This window comes from Camelina sativa, chromosome 1, assembly GCF_030686135.1.
Source record: "Camelina sativa cultivar CO46 ecotype springtype chromosome 1, ASM3068613v1".
NCBI lineage: Eukaryota > Viridiplantae > Streptophyta > Magnoliopsida > Brassicales > Brassicaceae > Camelina > Camelina sativa.
Window position 1 is genome coordinate 17,580,036 of NC_141880.1, and position 23,051 is coordinate 17,603,086.

General features: G+C 37.6%; 2 protein-coding genes and 1 pseudogene across 2 annotated transcripts; all 3 read left to right on the forward strand.

Moving 5' to 3' along the window:
* Positions 1-353: 353 nt before the first annotated feature.
* Positions 354-8,836, forward strand: LOC104709627 (MATH domain and coiled-coil domain-containing protein At2g05410-like; annotated as a pseudogene).
* A 4,285-nt stretch (positions 8,837-13,121) lies between these two features.
* Positions 13,122-14,205, forward strand: LOC147950047 (uncharacterized). The gene is made up of 4 exons (XM_087512104.1): positions 13,122-13,213; positions 13,418-13,494; positions 13,665-14,080; positions 14,200-14,205. The coding sequence occupies exons 1-4, from the start codon at positions 13,122-13,124 to the stop codon at positions 14,203-14,205; spliced, it is 591 nt and encodes a 196-aa protein (XP_087368230.1).
* A 710-nt stretch (positions 14,206-14,915) lies between these two features.
* Positions 14,916-15,591, forward strand: LOC104698937 (Ubiquitin-specific protease family C19-related protein). Its single transcript, XM_010414311.1, is given in 4 exon segments — positions 14,916-15,035; positions 15,146-15,424; positions 15,426-15,517; positions 15,519-15,591. Coding segments are annotated over 4 exon segments (564 nt in total).
* Positions 15,592-23,051: the final 7,460 nt, after the last annotated feature.

The following is a 23,051-nucleotide window of genomic DNA, read 5'->3' on the forward strand; positions in this document are numbered from 1 at the left end:
CAATTAGATAGACTATAAGTCAAATGTTATTTTCTATGTGATATAAGTAGCCGAAGCTTTTCACATTCCTCTTGTATTCCTATTTAAAGTTTTCGCTTGTTTGAGTTCCACATCGTCCCTGTATGTTTTTTTTCGAGGGAGAGGTAAAATTATTTATAATCGTTCTATTTTTTCCATTTCATTGACTATGTTCAGTTTCTCAAACGTGGTAATTTTGTAAAGAAAAGAAAAAGCTGTTTAGAATTCTGTTCCATATATATATATATTGGAATCTATATTTTTGGTTTTGTTTCACTGAGGTTGTTATATGTCTTTTCAATTTACAAAAAAATTGTGTACTGCAGATCATCAATATGGAGACAAAAGTTGAAACGACGATTACTTGGGTGATACGAAATTTCTCCTCTTTGCAGTCAGAATCGGTTTATTCTGATCAATTCGTGGTTGGTAGCTGCAAATGGTAAGAAGATAAACTATTTTTTGTTAATGTTTTTCTTAGAATTTAGGTTTAGCTGATTGTGTTTCTTTTGCATTTTGTCTGCAGGCGTCATAAAGTCTTTCCCATGGGAAATAAGAAGCCTAATCATCATTTTTCTCTGTTTCTAGACATTCCTGACGAAGAATCTTTGTCTGTTGGATGGAGAAGACACGCTAAATTTACTTTAACTTTATTAAATCAATATTCGGATAAACTTGTTAGGAGTGCAAAAATCGAATTGATAAAAGATGCGAATTATATTTAAATTAACGAAATCAGAAACGAATTACAACATCATAATATAAAGCATAAAATAAATCACGGAGGCAAGATATGATATCTTTTTCCTTAATTCAATAAATCGGCCGTAAGACTTTCGGACAATCGCGATTTATGAATCCCAGGATACAACCGATCACGAACTATTACAGTAGCACACCAGTAATAGAACTCAAGCGAACAGATCTACGTTATACTCTCGAGACTACTAAACTAAGAACTTATTTGGACTAAGCAAGGGAGAGGGAGAGAGAGAGATCTTCAGAGGAAGGAGTGTTTGTGTTTTTGTGTGTGTAAAATAATGAGAGGTTGTGCCTCTATATATAGTGGAAGGAGGGAGGTCTCAAAAAAATATTAACTGAATATTCTCGGAGTGCTGCCCAAGTTGGTTGGAGTTCACACAAAGTCTTTCCAAAAAATTAAATGGGTCTAAAGATTTTCAAAAAACTCAAAAGCCCACGGCCCGCGTCCACGTCCAGCCCAGCCCGCGTCCGTGCCCGGCCCGCGTCCGTGCCCGGCCTGCGTCCGTGCCCGGCTTGCGTCCGTGCCCGGCCCGCGTCCGTGCCCGGTCCGCCTAATTTGGCTCGCGCGTGGGAACCTTCCCTCTTCCTTCTACACACTTTTGAAACTAGAAGAGTGTGAAACTATATATATATGAGTGAAAAATCAATCATATTTCCGATGTGGGATATTTCCCAAACCATCCCAAGTAGCTTACTTCACACTCTTATTTCTTATTCAAATCAACTCCGTTTTGGACGTATGAGTATACCATCTTGTATTACTCGTTACCAGCTTTCCATTGCACTATCGACCAGACAATTCCGATCAGCCATTTGACCGGAATTTGGCCGGAAAGTCACTGTCCCAAAACCTGCAATTTTCTGAAACTTGTTTCTGAAAATTCAGTTCCAACAATCCCCCACATGAATAGAAATAAGTCTAAACATCTGACGACATGACTAACCCTATAGACTGACACTACTAGGTAGACTAGACAAACCTTCGAGAGTATATGCGAAAACTAACTGTATCTGAGTTGGTGGCGTTTTTCAACCTTGAACCGACTCATTGTTATACCTGTCGAGTTTACTCAGCCAGATGGTGAACATGATGTCTTGAACCATCCGGATTTGTATGTAAACTTAGACAGCAGGCATAACACAGCTTCGTTTTCTCGTAGAACGAGGTTCTCTATTGTGTTCATTGTGGCCTTGAACATGCCTGGTTAATCATGAGTGAACTTAGAGAGTATAGCCTCATATATTCTTCTAGAAACGGCCCCATTTCACACTCACAAGGTGATTTTAATAGCTGCTTGTATTTAAAGAAATATCCTGTAATTATTTCAAAACATTTTACAAAGCTACATTTCAAATCATTAAAAGCATATGCTTAACCTCTAACATACAGGAAGCACTTTACATCATTTTAGGAACTGGGAGAAGACAAAAGTCTCTTAGTGCTTGTAGCAGATTCAGCTTGATTTAGTTGTCCCTGTGAACCTAGGTCATGGGGTCTCCAATCTGAGTAGGTGGGGTTACCATCAAACTTCCTCTTAAGTCATAGGTTTTAAACCCATTCCTCTTGATGATTTTATAACTTGATCTCGCGTCAAACCTTTTATAAATGGATCCGCTAGGTTTTCTTTGGTATGGATGTAATCAATCGTAACTACACCAGTTGAGATAAGTTGTCTTACAGTTTTATGTCTCCATCTGATGTGACGAGATTTGCCATTGTAATGGGTATTCCTTGCCCTGCCCAAAGCCGATTCGCTATCACAGTGTACACGTATTGCAGGCACATGATTCCCCCACATTGGGATGTCTTCCAAAAAATTTCGAAGTGATTCAGCTTCCGACATAGCTATCTCCAAAGCTATGAATTCAGATTCCATAGTTGATTTAGCTGCCAGAGTTTGTTTGGAAGACTTCCAGGACACTGCTGCACCTCCAAGTGTAAAAACATATCCACTCATGGATTTTGAGTTTCTCGAGTCTGCGATCCAGTTGGCATCACTGTATCCCTCCAAAACTCCGGGTTCTCTACCATAGTGCAAGCCATGATCTTTGGTATAACATAGATAATCCAAAACTATAGTTATAGCCATCCAATGCTTATGTCCTGGATTATTTGTGTAGCGACTAAGTACAATTACAGAGTGCGCTAAATCCGTTCTTGTACAGTTTGTCAGGTACATTAGACTGCCAATTACCCTTGCATACTCCACATGTTGCACAGGTTCACCAGAATTTTTGGTCAAGTGCATTTGAGGATCCTCTGGAGTTTTTGCAGTCCCTTTTGAGTAATGCTTGAATCAATCAAGCACTTTTTCAGCATAGTGGGATTGAGACAAGATAAGGCCCTCATCAGTTCTGATGATTTTTATCCCCAAAATTACATCAGCTAAACCCAAGTTCTTCATGTCAAAATGTCTTTTGAGCATGTTTTTCGTTTGAGTTATGATGTCTTTGTTGCTGCCGATGATGAGCATATCATCTACATATAAACATAACAAAATGTACCCTGATGGAGTAGTTTTGTAATATATGCATTTGTCACATTCATTAGTGTGAAAACCATTAGACATCATCATACTGTCAAAATTCTCATGCCACTGCTTAAGAGCCTCTTTGAGTCCATATAATGACTTCACAAGTTTACACACTTTGTGTTCTTGTCCTGGAATAACAAATCCCTCAGGTTGTTTCATGTAGATTTCCTCCTCTAAATCTCCATGGAGAAAAGCAGTTTTTACATCCATTTGAAGGATTTCAAGATTTCTCAAGGCTGCAATACCTATGAGCATCCTGATCGAAGATAGTCTTGTTACCGGTGAATAGGTATCAAAGAAACCTAAACCTTCTTTTTGCCGAAATCCTTGCACTACAAGCCTAGCCTTGTACTGCTCAATATCGCCATTGGGTTTTCGTTTTATCGTAAAAATCCATTCACACCCCAAAGGCTTAAATCCTTGTGGTAGATCTGCCATTTCATACGTATGATGTTGCATGATAGAGTCTATTTCGGTTTTGACAGCTTCTTTCCAATAAGGTGCATCAGGTGTAGACATAGCTTATGCGTATGTTCTAGGTAGATTTTCAACTAGAAATGCCATCATCAGAAAATCATCACCAAACGATTTAATTTTGTGAGCTCGTTTGCTCCGTCCAGGTTCAAGTTCTGTTTCTACAGTAGTATTACTCAAAGTATTGCCAGCTTCAGAGGTCGCTGCATCTCGTTGTTCACGAGTCCGTTTTTGGGTTTTCCTACAGGGAAAAATGTCTTCAAAAAATGAAGCATTTCTTGACTCCATAACTGTATTCACATGGATATCTGGAATATCTGATTTATGAACCAGAAATCGATATGCACTACTGTTATGTGCATATCCGATGAAGATACAATCTAAGGTCTTAGGCCCAATTGTGACCTTTTTAGGAGGTGCTACAACCACTTTTGCTAGACACCCCCACATTTTGAGGTATTTGTACGAAAGTATTGTACCTTTCCAAAGCTCATATGGTGTCTTGCCAGTCACCTTATGCGGTATCCTGTTGAGGATGTAATTTGTGGTAAGCAAAGCTCCCCCCCCACATGTTCTTGGTTAACCCAGATTCCTGAAACAATGTATTCATCATCTCTTTCAGAGTTCGATTCTTTCGTTCCGCTACTCCGTTAGATTCTGGCGAGTAGGGAGCGGTTGTCTGATGTATAATGCCTTTTTCTCTGCAAAATGCATTGAACGGCTCATCAGATTCTCCTCCTCTATTACTTCGAACTACCTTTATAGTTTTCTGAAGCTGATTTTCTACTTCGAGGGTGAACTCATTGAATTTTTCCAGTGCTTCATCTTTGCTATGCAAGAGATATACATAGCAATATCTTGTGCAATCATCAATGAAGGTAACAAAGTATTTCTTACCGCCTCTAGTTTGCACATATTTTAAATCACATAAGTCTGTGTGAATTAAACCTAGAGGTTCGGTTGTTCTTTCAACGCGTGGTGAGGGAGTTTTAGTGAGTTTGGCCTGTACGCATACTTCACATTTTTCTTGGTTAGTTTTGAATTTCGGAATCAAATTCAAGTTTTGCATTTTTCGCATTGTTTTATAATTGACATGTCCTAAACGTTCATGCCAAGTAGTAAACGACTCAACCAAGTAAGCAATAGGGTTATCTTTCATTTCAGCAACAGAAGCAGAAGCTACAATTTTTGGATGGACTGTCGTTACAGACATTTTGATCAGTCCACCCTTAACAAAACCCTTTCCCAAATACATCCCATTTTTCTTAAGAACTAACTTATCAGCCTCAAAATTAATGCAAAAACCGTGCTTGCTTAGCACTGTTCCAGAGATGAGATTCTTCCGCATGTCTGGTACGTGCTTCACGTTCTGCAATGTGAGCTCACGATCAGAAGTTAGCTTCAGAACCACTTTGCCCTTACCTTCAATGTTGGACACCGCCGTGTTGCCCATGTAAAGCTACTCATTTGACTTGTTCTTCTTGTAGGTGGTGAACATGGTCCTATCAGTACATATATGTGTGGTAGCACCAGTGTCATAGAACCACTCCACTGGATTCCAGATATCAACCAAGTTACATTCCGTAACCACCGCACCATGTCTTCTTTAGTTAGGTTTGCTTGCAACTTGAGATCTTTGGCTTTGCTTTTGTACACTTCAGCCTTGTGTCCAATCTTACCACAATGATGACACTTGCCTTTGAACTTTCTCTCAAGGTTGCTCTTCTTGAAGTTTGGTCCAGATGACACCTTCAACGGTTTATGAGGAATAGAGATCCCTTTACCCTTGCCTTTAAACTTGGCCTTATGCTCAGCTACATGAACGTCATGCCCCTGGCTTTGAGCATCCGAATGAGCTCCACGATTGTTGTCCTCAACTCCAACCGACGGATGAGATCATCAAGAGAGATTGCCTTACGCTTGAAGTTTAGGTAATGTTTGAAATTAGACCAACCTGGTGGTAGCTTCTCGATTAAGCAATTTGTTTTGAAGACATTGCAGATCGACATCCCTTCCAAATTGATCTCCTGAAAGATGCGTCGAAGAGCCTCCACTTGTTCCATAATTGGTTTGGAATCCACCATCTTGAAGTTCAGGAACTTCGTAGTTGAGAATTTCTGTATCCCAGACTTATCAGTCTTGTACTTGGTCTCCAAAGCTAGCCACAATGATTTTGAAGTCTTGTACATACTATAGAGGTCATACAGATCATTGACCAAACGGTTCAGAATCTGACCTTTGCAACAATAGTCTCCTTGAGCCCAGCTATCCATGCTTCCAACCATATACACATCTGTGTCACCTTGTGGAAGCGTTGGTGAATCCTCTGTGAGGTACCTTTCCATGTTCATGATGGCCAAGTAGTAGCGCATCTTGTTTTGCCACGTTTTGAACCCAGCTTTGCCATCGAACTTTTCTGGCATCATTCCTTGGGAAGCAGAAGGTGGTATCCCCATGTGGGTTGATCCATTACCGAACAAATTTCGGCGCACGGTTTCCATACCCGAATCGATAAGCTTCGTGTTTTCAAGTTCTTTAGCAAGGCTTAAAGCCAACTCCGCAGGAGTTTCAACAGGGGTTGCAGGAACCCTAGCACCGTCAACGTTGTTGGTGTTGTCTCCAAACATGTTTTTTCACAATAAACAGATCTGATTAATATATTAATCAAACAATTCAAGTAATTAAATTACACTGAATTAGTTTTGCAAACTCGCTTAATAAGCGTTCATAGAAACTTGTTTCACAAACTCACTCAATTAAGAGCGTTCGTGGAAACCAGAGAGAGTAGAGAAGAAAGAATTAAAGTAAAAGTGTTCTTCTAAAAACTTTCCGCGTAAACACCGAAAGATGAAAGCAGAAACAATTTCTCAGAAGATTTTCAAATCGTTTTTAAAATAAAAAATTCAAAAAATCCTCAATCCGTTTAAAGCGATAAGCAGAAAGTGGATTTATTGAATTAAGACTGTTAGGAGCGCAAAAATCAAATTGAGAAAAGATGCGAATTATATTTAAATTAACGAAATCAGAAACGAATTACAACAGCATAATATAAAGCATAAAATAAATCACGGAGGCAAGATATGATATCTCTTTCCTTAATTCAGTAAATCGGCCGTAAGTGCTTTTGGACAATCACGATTTATGAATCCCAGGATACAACCTATCACGAACTATTACAGTAGCACACCAGTAATAGAACTCAAGCGAACAGATCTACGTTATACTCTCGAGACTACTAAACTAAGAACTTACTTGGACTAAGCAAGGGAGAGGGAGAAAGAGATCTTCAGAGGAAGGAGTGTTTGTGTTTTTGTGTGTGTAAAATAATGAGAGATTGTGCCTCTATATATAGTGGAAGGAGGGAGGTCTCAAGAAAATATTCACTGAATATTCTCGGAGTGCTGTCCAAGTTGTTTCGAGTTCACACCAAGTCTTTCCAAAAAATTAAATGGGTCTAAAGCTTTTCAAAAAACTCAAAAGCCCACGGCCCGCGTCCACGTCCAGCCCAGCCCGCGTCCGTGCCTGGCCCGCGTCCGTGCCTGGCCTGCGTCTGTGCCCGGCTCGCGTCCGTGCCCAGCCCGCCTAATTTGGCTCGCGCGTGGGAACCTTCCCTCTTCCTTCTACACACTTTTGAAACTGGAAGAGTGTGAAACTATATATATATGAGTGAAAAATCAATCATATTTCCGATGTGGGATATTTCCCAAACCGTCCCAAGTAGCTTACTTCACACTCTTATTTCTTATTCAAATCAACTCCGTTATGGACGTATGAGTATACCATATTGTAGTACTCGTTACCAGCTTTCCATTGCACTATCGACCAGACAATTCCGATCAGCCATTTGGCCGGAATTTGGCCGGAAAGTCACTGTCCTAAAACCTGCAATTTTCTGAAACTTGTTTTTGAAAATTCAGTTCCAACAAAACTTTCTCTAATAAAAGGTTAGTTCTGAAAATATGTTTTGTGATTTTGGAGAGACTCAACACTGGTTTGATCAGACGGCTCCTGACTGGGGGTATCCAAAAATGATTACCCTCACCAAACTTAATCTGGAAAAGGGATTTCTGGTTAATGGAGAATTCATAGTTGTTGCCAAGGTAGATGTTCTTGAAGTTGTAGGAAAATTGGATGTATCAGAGGAATCTTCACCAGTAATGGAAACTAGAGATTTCAATGGGTTTCAAATTATTTCTACGCAGGTAAAAAAATTATGTAAAATACAACACCTTTCGTTGTTGTGAAGTATATTATTAGTAATGGGTCTAACAAGCCTCCTCGAGATGTGGGTGGGAAACAGCCCAAGCCCAACATCTCGGAAATACAACAAGACATGCCACTTATATGGGCCACATAGGTAGGAAACCATGTGAGAATTTGCTTGTTGGGCCAACCTTGGGCTCTGATACCATATTAGTAATGGGCCTAACTCACTCCCAAAAGCTAGCTCTAAGAGAAGAGGATTGCGGCATCACATACATATTACCAAGGATCACAACGCTTAACCGATGTGGCATTCTAACATATATAGGTAAAAAAAAACATATCGGTAAACACATTGAACATGTTGTTGTGATTATTTACTTAATTTCTTGATATATTTACAAGTTACAGATATGTTGTTGTGATTTTACTTAATTTCTATATCCTTTCCACTCGCAGGTAGAATCCGCGAAGCGTTTATTTGAAGGACACAAAGATATCGCATCAAAGTTCCGTCCAAAGAATCCGTATCTGAAGATGGCGTACATGAATGTCCTCTTGAACTTAAACCAGACGCTGTGCCAATCACCTGAAGAACTCTCCAATGATGATATGACTAGTGCAGGGGCTGCACTGACGTATTTGAGAGAAGCAGGGTTTAAGTTAGATTGGTTGGTGAAGAAACTTGATGAAGTAAAGGAAAAGAAGAAGAAAGAAGAGGCTTTTTTGGCCCGACTGCAAGAAATAAACAACAGCTTACGCCATTGAAGCAGAAGTGCTTAGATCTAGAAGCTCAGATAGATAAGGAGAAGGAAGAGTTGTTAGCTGCAAGAGCTCCTCTATGACGATGTTGTTTGATGACTTGATAGTTAGTTCTTGTGCGCTTGGATATAGGTTCTGCTAAGATTTCTGATTTCTTTGCTTGTGTTTGGATGTTCAAAAATATTTTTTTAATATCGTTGTTTCTTTTGAAATTAAATGATTTGTAGCGGATCAGAGACCTAATACAAGGAAATCAAATTTGTCACTAAAAATAAAAAGCAAAACGAATCGAGTTTTATATGATTTAATCTCTTTAATTGAGACCTAATCGAGTTTGTAACTTAGGTATTAATTAAAGTTACTGCCCAATTAAATGAGTCAAAGATTTATTTTTAGTTATTTTTTACATACGTTTTCTACAGAAATTACCTTATTAAATATGCAAAGATATTAAGTCAAAGTTTTAATATATATATATATATATATATATTTTCTTTTGCGTAAAAAAAAAGTATATATATATATATATATATTCTCTAGGGTGAATTGATTTTTTTAAAACTTAATATAACGTACTGTGTTTTGGGTATGACAAAGTATCCACACGAAGTATCACGGTGAAAATAGAACGTTGACCGTTGACACCAAATAATATTGTTGTAATATCAGACAAAACACAGGTGGGAGAAGGTGAGAGATTTTTATTTGATTATATTTTAATAGATAAATTATTTATGGAAATTTTGAATAATAAAAATAGAAAATAACAAATTAAATATTGACATGTGGCAAGCAATATTTTTTAGGTTATTTATTTTCTCATTTTTTCCTTCTTTTTCTATTTTTATTTTTATTATAATAATAGAAATTGGTGTAAAAAGCACCCATTAGAAAAACTCTTAGAGAGGAACCACAACAGAGGTGTCAATCATGCTTGTGTGGTCTGGCACGGCTCGAAACCTTAAAGTTTGTATATGTTTGAATCCGGCCCAAAATATTTCAAGCCTATATTTCAAAATCAGGTTTGACCCTAATAGAGCTACCTGGTTTTTCGGGCTTTGTTGGTCTTATCTTAGAGATCAAAAATTCAAACTTATAAGCTTATAACAAGTCTTAAAAACAGTGTTTAAAATTGTAATATAATTAAATCAATCAAAATTTAAATAACTCATCTATAGTCACTAAACCAACTTAATTTAAAAGAAAAAGTTTAAAACCAAATAATTTTATATACTTTAATCAAATTAAAAAAAAAATGATTCATATAAAATATCACATATAAAATCAATTATCTTTTTCAATTCTCATTACCCTCTTCGTTTTTACGACATCCTCACGATCATGGCTCATAACATCTGGCAAGCCTTGCAAGACATTGGCCTTGGGGTTAATGATGTTCCAATCGCTTTACCAATTGAAGTGGTCAACCAGGCAGCGGCGGCGAACCGATTTATCCTGAAGGGCAGACTGGTGATTCCATGGTGTTAAAATCTCCGCTCCATTGTTGCTGCTTTCCCTCGGTTATGGGGACAAGGAGGCTTGGTCCATGGATGAATCGTTGAAGGCAGACGGTTTTAGTTTGTGTACCCTTCGGAAGAATCAATGGAGATGGTCCTAAGGTGAGGACCATCGACTTTCACTGAACGTATGTTGGTTCTTTAGAGGTGGACCCCACTCATGCCAATGGCGATGCTTAATTACATACCCTTATGGATCCAACTAACGGGTATCCCTCTGCAATTCCTAAACCAAGAAGTTGTTGCCTACATTGGTCGGGCTATGGAGCAACTGATGGATATCACTACATTGAGTTTGCTGCAGCTCAAGTGGAATATGTGAGGGTTCGCATTAACTGGGATATCCTTGACCCTTTGAGGTTCCAACACAATTTCCAATTTACACCTGGCACCAACACCCTCCTTCATTTCCGGTATGAGCGACTTCATTGATTCTGTGAGGTTTGTGGGATGCTGACTCATGACTCTCGCAACTGTCTGTTCCAAAATGGTGGAGGCAATGACTCTTATGACAAAAATAGTGATGATGACAACAAACCAATCCCAAGAAGGCCTTTTAGCCAAGGAGTTCAAGTATGTGAGTTGGTGGATAAAGAACCCCCTGAGGAAGACATTGATCAAGCTGTGGAACCAAGGCAAAACGGACAAGCGGAGCAAGATGATGATGATGACTACGTCTTCGAGGAAATGGGTAATCCAAGAATGTGGGCAAGAGAAATGGATAACAATGAGTTATTCAACCCTTGCCCTATCTTCCCAGAATCTTGTGGGGACATCCGAGGTGCGGAAAGGATCCCGTCAGTTATTAGTAATCCCATTGCCTATGAAGGTGATTTTACTACTCTGGATTCTAATGTGAGCATTTTTGGTTCTCTAGACCGCAAAAGAAAACATGAAGATTTAGATGTAGCGAGGCCTAGCAAGGAGTAATCAGACAATGGTAATGATTTAAGTTCAGCTGACAGCCCCAATGGCACAACAACAGTGGGATGCACGGTGGGCCCTGAACCACCACTTTCCCCATGCGGACAACCTGCTGTAACTGTCAGATTTTTGGCATAGACCTGACGGTTCGACGCCTTAAGGAGATATCACGGAAGTAGCAGGATGATTACATTCGTGACAAAGCCTGTGAACTAGGATTTCCCAATTATGTAAAGTCCCTCCTTTAGGTCTAAGTGGTGGTTTAGTAGTGATCTCGAAGTCGTTTATAGATGTTTCAGTTATGTTTCAATCCCATAATCTTGTACTATGTTAAAAGTAATGGAAATGAATTCTACTTTTCTTTTATCTATGGGCACCCAAATCCAAGTTATAGGAATGACCTTTGGGAACAAATAGAAAGGATTGGAATCCAAAGGAGGAATTTTCCTTGGCTAACAACAAAATGACATGAGCTCTTCCCTTCTTTCGAAACATTGTTTTTAGAATTTGAAGAATCAGATCATCGGCCTTTGATAACACATATTTCAGACAAGAAATAAGAGCGACAAGGCTGTTTCAGATATGACTGTCGTCTAGTGAATAGAGAAGGGTTCTGAGATTCTGTTTTGTCAGAATGCTATGGAATTCAAAACCAGGACAATACTATTGTAGCTTTGTTCGATAGAGTGACCAATTTCAGGAAGCATATTTCAAGATCGAAACGACGAAACATAACAAATTCTGAAGATAAGATAGCACAGATAAGAGCTCAGCTGGATAAAGCAGTTTCCTCTGGAACATCTACACCAGCAGAAAGATAGCAACTTAAAAGAGACCTTAATCATGCTTACATTGATGAAGAAATATTCTGGAAACTCAAAAGCAGAAACACTCAAGAGATAGGAACACAAAGTTCTTCCACTCAGTGGTCAATGATAAACAAGCTCAGAATAAAATTCTCTCCATTACAGACTAGAATGGAGTTTATCATAGAGGAGATACAGAGATAGTTGAATTCGCGGTTAACTATTTTTGTTAACTGTTTCAGTCATCAACACCATCCCTACATCACCAAGAGGAGATTTTCAGGGGATTTGACAAAATAGTAACAGCAGAAATAAATGAAGAGATAACAAAAGAGGTTAGTCTTGCATAAATTAAAGAGCAGCTTTCAGTATTGGTCAACATCAAGCCCCTGGTCCAGATGATTTTACATGAGCCTTTTATCATCAATTTTGGAATTACATCCAATCCACTATCATCCAAAAAGTCCAGAGATTTTTTAAAGAAGGCAAGATGTCGCTACTGCAAAACCATACTAACATCTGTCTCATTCCTAAAACAGATGCACCAACCACTATGAAGAAATTCCGGCCAATCGCTCTATGTAATTGCAGCTATAAAATAATTTCCAAGATTTTGGTGATCTGACTCAAGATACATCTATCAGGCATAATATCAGAAAACCAAGCAGCGTTTACTCCAGGTAGGATAATCACAGACAACAATATAATAGCACATGAAGTGTTCCATGCACTAAAAGCAAATCTAAGCCCTACATGGCTCTCAAGACTGACATTATGAAAGCCTATGATTGATTAGAATGGAGATTTTTGGAAAAAACTATGCGACACATATGATTTGATGGATAATGGAATGTGTCTCAACAATCAGTTTTTCAGTATTTATAAATGGTTCACCCAAAGGCTACATTACTCGAGAAAGGGGGATAAGACAGGGAGATCCCGTATCACCCTATCTCTTTATACTATGTGCCGAAGTTTTATCGCATCAGGTCCAAAAAGAACCGACCACAAGAAAACTGCAAGGCATGAAGACTAGTGATCATGGACAATCAATAATACATCTTTTATTTGATGATGACTCTTTGTTCTTCAAGTTATCCAATGATAAATCCTGAAAAGCTATGAAAGCAAGTTTAAGCACCTACGAAGAAGTCTCAGTACGTCTGGCTGGCAAACCAACTCTACACCGATCCACAAGTCCGACCACCGCCAGGTAACCCTGTCCTTAAATCCAAAGTCTAGAAACAGTACACAGCTCCAAAAGTTAAACATTTTGTTTGGAAAATACTGTTGGGATCTATCGCCAGTGGAGAGAATCTACGGACAAGACATATAAACAATCAATTTGTTTGTAGAAGATGTTGTCACACAGAAGAATCTACAAAGCAAAATATTATTTGACTGCTCTGATGCCCAGATGGTTTGGAGAGCAATCTGGATTACCTACCAACATCATTCTGGATGCAAATGCTTCTCTAGAGGACAAAATGGAAGGTATACTTTCAAACACCATTTCCCAAAACAATCCACAACTACACCAAGTTGCTCTACGTATTTTATGGAGATTATGGATAAGTAGGAACTATCTACTCTTCCAACAAAAAAACTTTTCATGGCATTCTGTATTAGTTAAGGCTAGAACAGATGCTCTTGAATGATTATAGGTGCAAGAGTATCTTCAGAGTCTCAACAATGGGAGCAATATTCACTCCCAAACAGGGGTAATGTACCTACTTGTCCAAATTGGCAACAAACACCTAGTGGATGGTTCAAGTGCAATTGTGATGGTTCCTTCAATAATAATACACGAGAGTCAAAATCAGGCTGGATAGTACGGAGCGAGATGGGTGAATTTATTGATGTTGGACAGGCTGTTGGTCAATCGACTGAATCACTATTAGATAGTGAGTTACAAGCTCTCCTCATTGTAATGCAACACAATTTGAGCAAAGGACACATAATAGTAATGTTCGAGGGTGATTGCAAGCAACTTACATATATTCTCAACGGAAAAAGCCTTAACTTTAGAAGATTTAACTGGATTCGTAATATCAAATATTGGAAGACTCGCTTTGATGATGTAACTTTCAAATGGACATCAAGAAACAAATCGGGCAGCATATTTGGTAACCAAAACTTTCATTCCAAACAGTTTATGTTATCATGTGTATACATATGTTCATTATTTTCTTTTTCAAGAACTAAGTTGTAACATTACCTAATTTATCGTAACAAAGAAGTCGTTAAAAAAAAGATTTTAAAAGAGTAAGGTTATTACGTAAATATGAAAATTAGGATTAGAGTTTTAAACTTTATTTACAATAAATTACTAATCAAATATTGCAATAAACAAAAATATTAACAAAAAGGTACAAATGTCTTTGTTTAGGGGTTTATTGGACCGGCCCGAACCAGATCGGACTAAGCTCAGAAAACCTTATAGCGCGAACGGATTGAGCCCAAAAGGCTCGATTTTTTTTCTGGATATATATATTTAAGTCCAAACCCGATATTTTTCATTGTCGGGCCGAATCAGCCCGCAGACTTTGATCCTAATTGACATGCTAGCCACCAGTCTTTGTGTCTGCAAAAAAGTATCATGTACGTGAAAACAAAAAAAATTACTATAATGTGCATAATTAACTCAATTTGCATATGTGAAGTGAACTACTGAAACCAAGTCTCGTACAAGAAAGTATCTTATTTAGATTCAGGAATTGATTAGGTTTCCAATTATTAGTTTAAGAGATTAGGAAATTTGATTTTCTCAATTATGTATGTTAAACATTTAGCTATAAGTATGTGTATATAATCGATTCAATGTGGAGTTTAAATCTCAACTACGTATTGCCTTCACTTGGTATCTCTTTTTTTCATTGTCCTACAGGTGAACCCTAAAAGCTTTGGTCTTAACAATGTCAAAGATAGCAGAGAGTAAATCAAAACTTTCTCGTTCTAGCTAGTACTACATATGTGAGGATTCAGACAACGATGAAATCGTTAACATAAACAGGTTTTTTATTTTCCATTCCCAGGTAAGTATTATATATAATATCACTCAATTCTGATTATGTTTATGTGGAAACTTCTATATGGATTTTTTTCATTAATAACAAGAAACGAATCTGTCTTACTTTTATATTAGTTAGATTGAGCGAAACGAATCTTCGAGAAACATCCAGAGACGGCATCAACTTTTTGTCTAAAGAGTGTATTTGTCAAAAAAACATACTTCACTGCTCTGGTAGACCTCATTGACATGATGAAATTTTTACCTCAACAACATCTCTTCGAATTCAGACTAAAAGAAGTAGAAAACACAACTCTGGATCTTGAAGCCCCTGGTTTCAAGTTGTATTGGTTGATAAAGAAGATTGAGGAGATTCGTGTTACTAAGAAGAAAGGACAGGACCGTGTGGCTAGATGAGATGAGGGAACTAAACCAAATGATCCTGAAGAAAAAGGAGGAGTTGTTGGTTCTTGAAGAAGAAATGAAGAAGGAGCCGTTTGATGCTATGTGAACCTGAATATTTTTTACTCAATTGTTTGAATGAACTCACATGTGATTCTAGTGAATCAATTACCAAATAAACTCGTTATTAACACAAAGACTAATAAGAGTTCATTTACCTTTAAACATTACTTGTACATTACTTGTTTCATAGTTAAGTAATATAACTATTATTTTCTGCAAATTTTTCTGGATATATATGGAAATTTCATAAATGCAACACAACTTCAATATGTTTCTTGAAGACAAAAGTAATGCCTTTGTATTTGAACAAGTTGTAGCACACCAAGAGTCACAGTCAAAAGAGCATTTTGACGTCGACACTAACAATAACCATCAGTTTTGCAATGTTTTAAATTGGTAATTATAATGGTATCAATTCGGTCGACATCAACAACTTCTCTGAGGGCCAACTTAAATCAAAACACTTGTTTTGTTCCATTTAGGGTTTGGAAGCCCTAGAGGTCTATATAAAATACTACAAAATATTAATTTTAATTAGCTTAGAAATATTGCGGTTTATACCGTTGTGCTATAATTGATATAACTTCAAATTTTCTATAGCGTTTTAAATTTATAAACTCTATAATATTTTTCCTATGGTATTTTGAGTCTATTAGTTTTGTAAAATATGGTCTATAATAGCAAATGCTATATAGAAACGCTATGGAAAGATTAACAAAAAAATATATTATTTATTGTTAACTTAATAAAAAACGTGGAAAACTACAAAATCCATAAATCCTAATCAAGAATAAAACATAAATTAGAGCTGCAGTTGGCGGATCTATTTACTGATATATGTTTTTCGCTAGTGCGACGAGAGTGTAATCAGGTTGCTGATAAATTGGCTAATATAGCTCATTATCAACAAGAAACTACTCTTACTTTTTTCTATCCTCCAATGTATTTACGGAGTGTTTATTTCAAGACTAAGTAATTATGTAACCATTTCCGATATCTAATAAAAGACGTTAAAAAAAAAATAGAGCCGCACCTCTTTCTCATCTTTCTTCCTTCTTAGCCTCAGCGGTTTGACATCAACATCACCTGCTCCTAAAGCAACCACAACTACAGGACCACCGGAAAATAGCACCGCACCATCAGATCTATCATGTCTTGGTCGATCTCTGCACCGCACCAACAAATTTGAAGATCTTCTTGAGACCATTCGCCTTTCAGATCTCTTTCCTTCGCTTTCACCGTTGGTTTTGCTCCACACCATGTCGGAGCCATTGCATGCTCTTCTTCCTTCAAGTTTTAGACCTTGCCGACGAAGACCCTTTGGTTTTGGATCTCGTCGGACACTTTCTCGTGCTCACCTCCCGAAGATCTTTACAACTATCTACTCTGCCTCTCGCCGGCAACTGCAATTAGGGTTTCCGTGAAAGAAGTAAATCGCCACTATAACCAGAAATGTTTCCCCTCCATCGATCATCTTCGGTAAAAACATCAACAACGGAAAACACATTGGACGCGTACATAGAATTATAAGGACTCTAATACCAAACTTAAACGATCCAACCCATTTTTTTCTCACTAAGAGCAACTACTTGAATTCACAACCAGCAAGTGTTAATTATGTTAGAGATAAATCAGTGATAGTTATCCAATGAACAAATGAGAACCAACTCAAACATAAACCCTATAAGCAATCTTAACAATACTTTTTCTTAAGAATTTTAAAACTCAATAAACCATCAAACATGATAACAATACTTCTTCTTAAAAATTTTAAAACTCAATAAACCATCAAAGATGATCAATTGGTCTCCAAAATTGCTAGTCTCCTGAAACTAGTATCTTTCTTAGTGTGTGAAATGGAATGTGAATGAATGATATGATGATGAACAATGGTGAAAGCAAGGTGTTTCAATTTCCCTTATGCAGTTGTAGCATAAGAGGTGTCAATCCAATCTGAGTGTTTGCAAGCAATCAGGATGTGCATAAATGTCTAAGTCAAGCCAAATGTAAAGGATGTTTGTCACTAACAATCCTATTGCAGAATGTAAAATGCAGAAAGTAAAAACTACTAAGATAGATGCTAAATGTAAAGAGAACAGACTAATCAAAGCTATGATGAACCAAGAACATGAATAGAACTATGATAATGCAAGTAATGCAAGGAAAGTAATGAACAGGACACTAAGTAAATGCAACAGAAATGCAACTAAAATGAAACAGGAAACAAGACAGGACAACTACAAATCATAAACGAAAGTTCTAGGGATGAACTCGAACAAGCACTCGATCGAGTGTAGATCGAGTGCAGGGTCGAGCTGGACAAATCCGGAAAACAGAGCAATGCAAGAAAAACAAAGCAATACAAAAGCAAATCAAACAACGATCAAACAACAGGATTTAAGCTAGGAAATCAATAAACAAGGAAGGTCTTGAGGATAAATTCATGGGCTGGACTATGATGAGGTCATCTAACTTGGTCAACAAATCTCAAACAACTTGAGCTAATCTCTAGACATATATTTTAAGACATGTTTAATCCACTCTCATGACAAGAAACAATCAAACTCATGCATCTCTAGACTTGTTCTCACAAAGTAAAGAATCTACACAAGTAGGCATTAAGCAATATGTCAAATATCAAACAAGACCTCTAATCTCTTAGCAAGCCTAATGGTAAACTCTAGATCTAGCCTTATCTATGCTTCTTAAACACTGGTGTGATGCTAAGATGCTTGAAATCAGATCCTACCCTCTCAGTTATAGGACCAACATTAAGAACATCTAGCCTAGAAGAGATCTACAACAATCAAGTTTGACCAAATCAAACAAACCTCAAACACAACCCAGCCTAACCCATCCTCAAGATCCTAAGCAACTACTCACAAGAACACATGATGAACAACAAAGTAATAAACCCAGAAAATACCAAAACCTGCATCAATAGAAAGATAAAGCAAAGATCTACAATATTGAAGAAGGAATCAAACACGAATTCTTAATATCTTGAAAGTTATGGAACCAACAAAATCCAAGAATCTTATGTTTTTCTCCTTCAAGGAGGTACAAGATCTAAAAATAAAGTGCAAAAGGAATAATTCCCAAAAAGGTAAAAACTAGGTTTTTGACTCTCTAAAAAGCTGGACTCCTTTGTGGCTGCTGGTACAAGGCCTTTAAATAGAAAAAGTAGTGGAAGCCCTAAAAATGCTAAAAGACAAAATAGCTAGGCGGCTCGGCCAACTCGAACCGGTGCTCGGTCGAGTGACCGGTCGAGTTGGCTCCTCTTATGCTCCTTCCACTCGGTCGAGTCCCTCTCTACACACGGTCAAGTGTCTGGTCGAGTGGGCGGTCGAGTGGGACTTCGGACCTTGGTTCTTCAGCCTTAACTCTCTTGCTTTCTCCTCATGATTGCTTCACTCTCCTCAGCATTGCTTCCATGCTCCTTAAGCTCCAAAATCACATGTTTATGCATGAAAAGATGCAAATGCAATGCAACTAAACTCTAATTCAAGAACACTCCTAAAGCTATGCAATAATGGTCAAAATGGATAGCAAAAAATGCAAAAGATGTGAATATATTAAGGGAAAACAAGGTAAAATATATGAACATCATCTCCAACAGATTGATTCAATGTATCATAGGTACAAGGTAAAGAAACAATAAAACCCAAATTCCCCCAAATTTTAGATTTTAGCAATTATCAAGAACCCTAAGTGTTTCAAAAATCATAATTTCCGATATTAAACAACAAGCCCAGCAATTCAAACCAAATTGGAGTTAACTATATCAATATTAAGCTAAATAACCTAAAATCAAGACATAAATTGCTGGGCAATCCAATCTCACACTTTTTGGATTCAAACTTTAGAAGAGAGGGTTGGTTTCTTACCTTTTTTCGACAAGGAATGATGCAGAGCTAGCAGATAGAGATTATAAGTAATGGAAAGAGCTTTCAAAACCGAAACCAACACACCAAAAATCTTTGAAATCGATTGAGAGATGAGAGAGATACAAAGATTTTTGTGTTCTAATGGTGGTAGAGCTTTAAAAATCGACTAAGTGAGGGAAGAAGAGAAGGAAATCGAGTTTTAGGGGTTTAGAAATGCAGTAAACCGGCCAAAATAGATTTGAAATAGGTGAAATTTAGGCCGCTTTACTTAGATTCAACCGAATTAAACCGAGGAGGGAGAAGAAGACTTACCTCGATAGACACCTGCGGCCGACCTTTGCCCGACGGTCGTGACCGCTGGCCACACACGGCCACTGCTTGGCCGCGGCTCCTGACCGCTGATGGTCCCGGTCCAAACCTCGCATCTCCTCACTCGGCCAGCCTTGGGCCGATGCAACAGGCTGCTGGGTGTCCCTGTTCAAAATCCCGATGGCCACACTCGGCCAACCTTAGGCCGATGGCCGTGACCGATGGCCACACATGGTCCGATAAGACTTAAATTGATCTCATAGTTATTGTTCTTAACAGGAGGTGCTCTAATTCCCATGCGGTTCCCATAAATGTTTGGTTTATGAAAAGTTCCAATGACTCTTGTCTGTCTTGGAGGGTGGATAGGAGCTTGTTCAACATTAGGCTGGTAATTTCCATTATGACCAGCAGGAGGTGGTGGATTGTTGTCCATAGCTTGGCAGGCTAATCGGCGATTCTCTCGCTCTAAACGGTAGATGTTGTCAACCCGCTCAATCAAGTCTGTTTGGCCTTGACTTCTCAGGTTCATACACCTTACAAAAGAGAATTCAAACCACCAAAGCAAACCAAGTAAGTAACAATGTAAAGTAAATGAATAGGCTCAAGCAAAGCTGAAATCCTAATAGTCAAATTGAATGCAAATGGGCAACGGCGCCAATTGATGTAGTACTTTTTACTTCAATTATATTATCAATCCACAATATGCATTAATCAACACACCAGGAATGCACAAAGGTGCTTAATCTATTCTTAAACAATAATTGGTTTATTGTAACAGTCTTAACTAACAAAACAGATTAAAGAAAAGAAACAAAACAAATTCAAAACAATTCAAACTCAAGAAACAAAACACAACTAGCAACAAACTTTAAATCAAGATTAAAGAAGTGAACCTTGGGCAAGGTAATTTACTTGGGAGATAGCTAACCAATCATAGATGTCTAAGCAACAATCAAGAATAATCCTATGGCTAAGAACACTTATGCAAATCAATCCATTTCCATGATAGAGATTCCTATGCTAATCAAGTGATAATCAACAATTTCCAAAGGCAATCACAAGGTAAGCATGCATTATAAACAAGTATAAATACCACTAAGCACCCTAATCATCAATTTCCAGTGGCTAGGAATGCAAAGCTCTTGATAAGTTTGGTTCAGAAATTTCATCAAACGCCTTATGGGCATGGAAATCCTAATATCTCGATTTAAGCTTGATCAAGGCTATCTAGCATTATTAACACTAAACAAGATAGGAAACACATAAATAAATCCCTAGACATCAAAGATCAATCATCTATCTCCCTAATCTACCTAGCCCAAAGTTCTAAGGATCTACTCACTCATCATCATGATCACACAAAGGAAAGAGTTTGATCTTTGTGAAATCATAATAAAAGATTATAGATTAAGAGATTTGAAAGAGAAATTTCTATTAAAAACTTAGAAGTACTCAATCAATCCACAAACCAAGAGTAAACAAGTTTAAGAACCCTAAAAGATGCTAAAACAAGAGATAAACAAAGATAAACCAAAGATAAGTCTTCGTAATAGGGTTAGAGTATTTATAGGAAAATAGAAGGGAACCCGGATCAACCCAAAACAAACTGGGTCAAACCCGAATCAAAATCAAAACAAGTGTGAACCGGCCAGCTTCTGGCCGATGGTGGTGGCCGCTGATGGCTCCTGTTCTCGTTGTGGAGAGTTCAATCGGCCGTGGTTTGGCTGCTGGCTTTGACCGACAGCTTCAATCGGCCATCACTTGGTCGCTGCTCTTGGCCGCTGGTCGCTCCTGTTTGTGGAGCAAGTGAGTTCAGTCGGTTGGATTTTGGCCGATGGTGGTGCTCGATGGTCTCCCACGGCCATGGTTTGGTCGGTGGTCTTGGCCGCGTGTGGCTCCTGTCTTCACTCTGGTTGTATATACGTTCACTCAAACAGGTATAAATCTTTACACGCACATCTGATTTGCCTGAAATCACCTCCATTGCAAAGCTTACTCAATTTCTAATAACTTAGATGAATAACTCTGGAGCTAAATCCCAAGGAAAGGTCTTCATACGAGTCGATCTTTGAGGGACTGCAAACTGGTTCCGAATCATCAATCATCTTGTGTGCATCCAAATGTGTGTCTTCCATTATATTGCTAATTATTGACTTATTTGGCTCCAAAGCACAATTTCCTTGTACATCTCTACTCCAACATCTGAGATAATAAACTTGACGCAAAATTCAACCTAAACAACCTAAATGCTCATGAATATGCACAAAATAATAAAGAATTAAACTCTAAAATTACATATAAACACAAGATATCAAATTGTATCGAAATTTTCGTTGTTTTTAACCCGCCTAATTACTCATTCATAAGATCGTAAATATAACCAATCTTCTAGATAATCTTTACAATCAACATGAAAGGACAAAACAAAAACTTGACTGTGTCAAGAGGAGAAAAAGCAACCTTCCTTGGCCACGTCTGAAAATGCTGAAAAAGCCTTTGGGCCGTGACAGTGAAACTTATAGATCTTGTCGGCACTTCATTAGCGAGATACTTTATCCATCACTAGTTTATTATTTATTTGGAATTTGAAATTTCATCCTCTCTTGGACTTGGTCCGGTTGCAACTCTTGCTTATGATTCCGTTGTTTAAGAGATCATCACTTCACTTTGTGAGTTTCATTTAAATTTATGCATTTTTGTCCATTTGGACTTTAATAAGTCTCTCGATATCATGCAATCTGCAACAATGTAAATTGTAGTGTGGCGAGTAGAACTCGAGTTTGTATATATATTGCCACCACCGGTTCCTTACCTGGCTTTTCCTTTAATTTGGACCTGTGTATTGAAACAGCTGTTTCTTAAAAAAAAATCACATAGTCTCTTGTCGTAATCTCAAATTGTAATTTGTATAGAGTGACAAAAATGCTAAGAAATTCAAACAAATGAAGTTGCAAGTTGCTAGCTACATAACTACACTCAGTGACGTGGATAATACTTAGGTAATGGATACAAATGTTTTGAGTGCAGTCGGTCTTAATTAACTATAGCTACTAAAAAAAGTGAATATTGGAACAAAAAATGTGACTAGTTTTTGGTAAGAACATATATAATTACAAAATATAAATATAAATATATAACTATGTCAAATTTTTCACAAAATATATAATTACAAATATAAATATTGGATTTGCGATCAAATAAGGTAATTAAATATAACTATTTTTGTGACTAAAATTACCTCACTTCTAGTTACAAATGTCTTTTTATTACTTATCACAATTAGTCACTATTTTACTTACTTCTCGTTTGCTTATAGATTGTGACATAATTATAATCACTTTTGTGATTATAATCAAAACATGTAAATTTAAAATTAAATA